The sequence below is a fragment of the Miniopterus natalensis genome, chromosome 18, assembly GCF_054644295.1.
Source record: "Miniopterus natalensis isolate mMinNat1 chromosome 18, mMinNat1.hap1, whole genome shotgun sequence".
Taxonomy (NCBI): Eukaryota; Metazoa; Chordata; class Mammalia; order Chiroptera; family Miniopteridae; genus Miniopterus; species Miniopterus natalensis.
The window spans coordinates 38633051-38638529 of NC_142098.1; the positions used below are offsets into that span (position 1 = coordinate 38633051).

At 60.2% G+C, this 5479-nt stretch overlaps 1 protein-coding gene across 2 annotated transcripts; it reads right to left on the reverse strand.

The window, feature by feature from the left end:
• Positions 1–14: 14 nt before the first annotated feature.
• On the reverse strand, positions 15–4135 carry HRC (histidine rich calcium binding protein). 2 transcript variants are annotated; one of them, XM_087826816.1, is made up of 8 exons: positions 3521–4135; positions 3191–3463; positions 2002–3052; positions 1856–1926; positions 1246–1314; positions 965–1019; positions 454–490; positions 15–272 (listed from the first exon to the last, which is right to left on the reverse strand). In XM_087826816.1, the coding sequence occupies exons 1-8, from the start codon at positions 4052–4054 to the stop codon at positions 236–238; spliced, it is 2127 nt and encodes a 708-aa protein (XP_087682942.1). In that variant the 5' UTR covers positions 4055–4135; the 3' UTR covers positions 15–235. The 2 variants fall into 2 exon arrangements, with proteins under 2 accessions (XP_087682942.1, XP_087682941.1); XM_087826815.1 differs by having other exon boundaries at positions 2002–4135.
• Between the last annotated feature and the right edge of the window lie 1344 nt (positions 4136–5479).

A 5479-nucleotide genomic window follows, 5' to 3' on the forward strand; every position in this document is an offset into this window, starting at 1 on the left:
GACCCTAAACAAACAAACCACCTCGAGGACCGGGAGCCCAGGCCCTCCTCCCTCAGACCCACGAGTGCAAGTGCCCAGTCACCACCCGCGTTCCGTTCGCAGTGCCCCGGGAGGCCAGACCCTACGCCTGACAATAGGTTTCGGGGAGCGCGTTTATTCAGAGAAATAAATATGGCTTGTGGAAAGGTGTTTGGGGGCCAGGGAGGTACGTCTGCGCCGCCATCCCGCGGCCGGGTCAGGGTTCCGGAGTTTCCAGCATGTCCGCCAGGGCCCTGGAGCGGAGGGTGCAGAGGTCAGACAACCGAAGTGTCCAAAGCTCACCCTAGGGCGCTGAGGGATCGTTAACCTTCCCATTTTACCGACGGGGAAACGGAGTCCCAGGGTCGTCCAGTAACTCACCCGGACAGCGCCTGTCTAAGCAGGGCCCTTAAACTACCCCCTCCACACACTTACTGGTACAGGGACGAGGAGAAGTAGTCGACGTAGCTTCCTGTGGGAGAGAAGAGAGAACAGGTTTGAGGGGTACTCCACGGGCGAAATTAGGGGTCGCTTTTCACTGCGTCCGAGATCAAGGCTAGCTCTGCCCTCTTTTCCAGATTCCTTCCTCTGGGCCTCCTTTGAAGGTCCGCTCGTCTCTCCTTGCTCCGTCCCATTCTCCTGGAGCCCCGGTCCTTCGAATTCTTCTCGCGTTGGCCCCGCCCACTCAGTCCCAGGCCCACCCCTCAGTCCTGCACCCACTCTCGCCTCCCAGGCTTCAGCAGCTATTCCCAACCTTCTCTTCGCCCAGCCCCGCCTTCCCGTGCTCGCCCCGCTCCACCCGCAGCCTCGGCCACGCCTCCAAAATGAGTCTCACCCCACAATCTCCCATTCCTGCCCCTCAGATTTGGCTTGGTCCCCACCAGGGTTGCCTCGCTGGGCCCCGCCCCTTCCTCGGGTTTCTCCAGAGCTCGCCCACCACGCTCACCTGGGGTGCAGACAGTTTCGCAGACCAGAGGGCAGAGGTAGCAGAACTGGCAGTGCTGGGGTGGGGGTGGGGAGAGAGAGTGAATGGCAGGTCGTGGTCAAAGGCAGAGTCGGGATGGGGGTGCGGGCAGGAGGCTAGCTAGGTGGAGGTTAAGGTCGGAGACAGGATCTTGGGTGGAGTCAAAGCTGCATCAGGGGTAAGGGGTTTGGTCAGTTTGAGGGCAGAGGCCAGGATTGAGGGCTGGGAGTGCTCAGATAGTCCTGGGCCATCCTGTGGCTCACCTGACACTGGTCACAGTGTTCTCCCATGTTCTCCTCATCACAGTGACAGTTCTCACATTCAGTGCATCTCTGGGGACCAGAGGAGCCTGGTTAGATTGAAACCTTAACCCCTTTTGGGAGCCACCTGCCAGTCTTCCACCCTTCCCCCACCTCCTTACCCTCATTACCTCCAACACCGACTCAGTTTCTTCCCCCAAAGCCACTTCTCCCTGCTTAGTTTTCAATGGCAGGGGGACTCCACATTCCCCCATCACTGTGTGTGGGACCTGAGGATGCTCTCTTCATCCCCTTTTCTCTTTCCCCACAGCCTGTCATTCTCCAGTCCCAGGGTCATCTGCCTCCCTCCCCCTGACTCTTTGTCAAGCACCTTCCTCTCTGCCCACATCCGCAGGTGCAGCTCAGGCCTCATCCTCCCCTTCCTGGACCATTGCCCCAGTCTCCTCCATAGTCTCCTGGCCTCCAGTCTGTCCCCGACATGGCCCCAGATGTGTCTTTCTTCACCTGGAACTTCCCCTGCCCTTCCTTTGCTCAGAGCCCTTCCAAGGCACCCCAGGGCCCTGGGACCAATTCCAGGGACCGCTTGGTGGATGGGCCTGTGCTGGGGACATACATTGCAGAAGGAGCAGTAGCCACACAGGGACCCTGGCAGGTAGTTCCCGTACTCTTGGGCATCCTGCGGACCTGTGGGGACAGGAGGGCAGCAGTGACCCAGGCTGACTGGGCTCCTCCCCGCTCCCACCAGGCCAGATCACTTACCAGTGTCTTCACCACTCTCCTCCTCACTGGAGCCACCTCCAGCCACCTCCCTCCTGGCCAGTGGGTTGGGGATGATGGTGAACTGGAGCTGGTCTTCCTTCAACCCCTCCTCCTCCTCGCCCTCCTTCTCCTGGCTGCCTTGGCTCAGTGGGGCCCGAACTTCAGTCCTCTCTTCTCTCCTCTCATCCTCTTCCTCTTCCTCCTCTTCTTCCTTATCCTCCTGGCTCAGGTGGAGGCCGTGACCTTCCTCCTCATCTTCCTCATCTCCCTGGTCCAGGCTGCCACGGCGGGTGCCTTCTTCCCCCTGCTCTGAACCTTCATCTTCCTCATGGGAGCCACGGTCTTCTTCCTTCTCCTCTTCCTCTTCCTCCTCAGAATATTTTTCCCCCAAATGGCTTCTGTCCTCGACCCTTGTGTGTTCTGGGGGCTGGTGACTAATTTCTTTGATGGACCCTCTCTGGCCAGTCCCTTCATCTCTGTGGCCTTGTTGTCCATGGCTGGGAGTGTGGTGGCCAAGCGTGGCAGAGCTGTCCTCATCCTTCTCCTTGGGGACTCCATGATGGTGATGGCCGGGGACTTCTGTTTTGTACTCATCTGGGAAGTACTCCTCTTCAGTGCTCTCGTGGCCTCGCGCTTGGTGACTTGTAACGGGGTGGCTGAACTGGACTGCGATCTCCTCCCCCTCATCTCCAGGGCTGTGGTGAGAAGGTCTGGGAACCTGGTGCCAGTGTTCAGTGGACACACCCTCGTCCTCATCTTCCTTGTCTCCCCGGCCTCGGTGTCCATAGCTGGGGAGGTGATGGTGATGTTCACCCGAGACATCGTCCTCTTCCTTCCCGTGGCCTTGGTGCCTGTGGGCCAGGGGTCCATACTCAGTGGAGACATCATAGTCATTGTCATCTTCTTCTGCTTTGCGGCCTTGGTGTCCATGGCCAGGGACCTGATAGTGATGTTCATCGGAGTCATCATCTTCTTCCTTGCCATGGTCTGAGTGTCGGTACGCCTGGCGTCTGTATTCAGTGGGGACATCATCCTCATCCTCATCTTCATCCTCATCCTCCCCATGGCCTCGGTGCCCATGGGCCTGGTGTCTGTACTCAGTGGGGACATCATCCTCATCCTCATCTTCATTCTCATCCTCCCCGTGGCCTGGGTGCCCGTGGGCCTGGTGTCTGTACTCAGTGGGGACATCATCCTCATCCTCATCTTCATCCTCATCCTCCCTGTGGCCTTGGTGCCTGTGGGCCTGGCGTCTGTACTCAGTGGGGACATCATCCTCATCCTCATCCTCACCCTCATCCTCATCCTCCCCGTGGCTTCGGTGCCCGTGGGCCTGGTGTCTGTACTCAGTGGAGACATCATCCTCATCCTCATCCTCATCGTCATCATCATCCTCATCCTCATCGTCATCCTCATCCTCATCCTCTTCCATCCCGTGGCCTCGGTGCCCATGGGGTCTGTACTCAGGAGAAATGCCCTCCTCATCTTCATCATCCTCTTGTCGGTGGCCTTGGGGTACGTGCCTGATGACACGACGTTGATACTCACCGGACACCACTTCGTCCTCACCTTCGTCCTGATGGCCGTGGCTCCTGGGGCTGGGGAAGTGGTGCCCACGCTCTGCCGAATCATCCACATCTTCATCCCCCTGGCCCCCGTGCCCATGGGCCTGCTGAGCAAGCTCCGTGACGACGTCCTCATCAGAGACATTCTCGTCTCCAACCTCGTGGCCTTGGTACCTGTGGCCTAGGAGTCGGTGGCCATATTCCCCGGAGACATCTCTGTCCTCTTCTCCGTGGTCTCCGGGGCTCCAGAACCGGTGTCCGCTGTCTGGGAAAACATCCTCGTTCTCATCTCTGTGGCCCCTGTGGCTGGGGTGGCCAAACTCACCTGACATGTCCTCTGAGGGCCTCGAGACTCCTGCATTGTTGTTCCAGTTGCTGGGGCCTGGCCCAGCCCCTCTCAGCTGCTGGGTCACAGCTGGGGGGAGGAGCAGGCTGGCCACGGCAGCCCAGAGGAGAGAAGTGTGCAGCCAGGGCCCACGGTGGCCCATGGGGACGGACAGGCAGCGGGCCTTTTCCCAGGCTGGCTCTGGATGCCACTTGCGGCTGAATGTTGGGGCTTCTTGTCTCTTTTCGGGTCTTCCTCTTTCTGTGTCTTTCCTTTGCTGTGTCTCTCTCCGTCTTTGCCTGTCTGCCTTCCTCTGGCCGTGGCTGCCGGCACTGGACACCCCTGTGAGGCAGGCTCAGGAGCCCCCTGACCCCCCTCTAGGGCCCTCCCTCCCACCTCCCAGCCAATAAGGCCTCTCCCCTCCCCTCTTTGTGGCTAAATTTACTCTCAGGCCCTGAGTTATTCTGGGTCAGTTTGCCTGCCCTTCCCCTCCCGCTCCTCCTCCTCCCAGGAGGGGTAGGTGAAGGGGTCTCTCCTTGGCCAGGAGAGGGGGTCCAAGGGACTTGACTTTGGACCACCAACAAGTTCATGTTTGGCAGCTGCAAAGGCAACAGCTAGGCTTGTAACGGGCCAAGTTGGGGGCACCAGGGTCAGCCGGGGCCAGGAGACATGTATCTGAGGGATGAGACCCCTGCCATGGGAGCACTGGGGTTAGACTATGGGGGCTTCTGGCCAGAATGGCATACTTTGCTGAGAGAGTGGATGCCATGTGGAGGCCTTAGAGGGGGGCAAAAGGAAACCTCCTCCCAAAAAATGTGCCCATGACCTCCTGTCCCTGGAACGCAGATCTGGGGGCAGGGGACTGGGCCAGGCCAGGGCTATAAATACAGCAGGGGGGCTCAGGTTACCCAGGAGGCCCCAGCTGTCTCTGTCAGAGACTTGGCAAGAGACACATGGTCCCGCCTGCGTGTGTGTCAGTATCTCCCACTCTTCATCCTGTCACTACAGCTCTTTGGGTCCCCATCCCTCTTTATGGGTCTCCCTGTCTCTCTCATGGTTTTGGTCGCCACTCTCTCAGTGTCCCTTCCCTACCTCCCCAGGACTCTTCCCCCCCCCCTTTGGCTTGTCTTTCCCTCTCACTCTGTCTGCCCCCCCACCCCAAGACTTTGTCTCCCCCTCTGGGTCAATGTGCGCCCTCCCTCCTCTCTGGCATTTCCTCTCTGGGTCTCTGTCCCTCCTCTAATCTCTGTCCCCCTCTCTCTGGGTCTCTGTCCTCCCTCCATGTCTCTGTCACCTCCCCCTGAGTCTCCTTCCCCCTTGCCCGGGTCTCTGTGCCCCCTTCTCCCCGGGCCCCGTTCCCGTCTTTCCGAGTCTCCGTCCCGCTCCGCGGCCCCGCCCGCCGCCGTCCCGCAGCCCGCGCGCCCCTTGCCCCGCCTCGCGCTCTGCGCGCCGGCGACGCCCCGCCCCCGCCCTTGGCGCCTCGGGATGGGCCGGGAAGCCGCAGAGCCGGTTTGTTCAGGGCGGATCTGAAGCCGGGGCTGGTGGAGGGAATGTGGGGAGCCGGGTAGGTCGCGGTGGCTGCAGCACC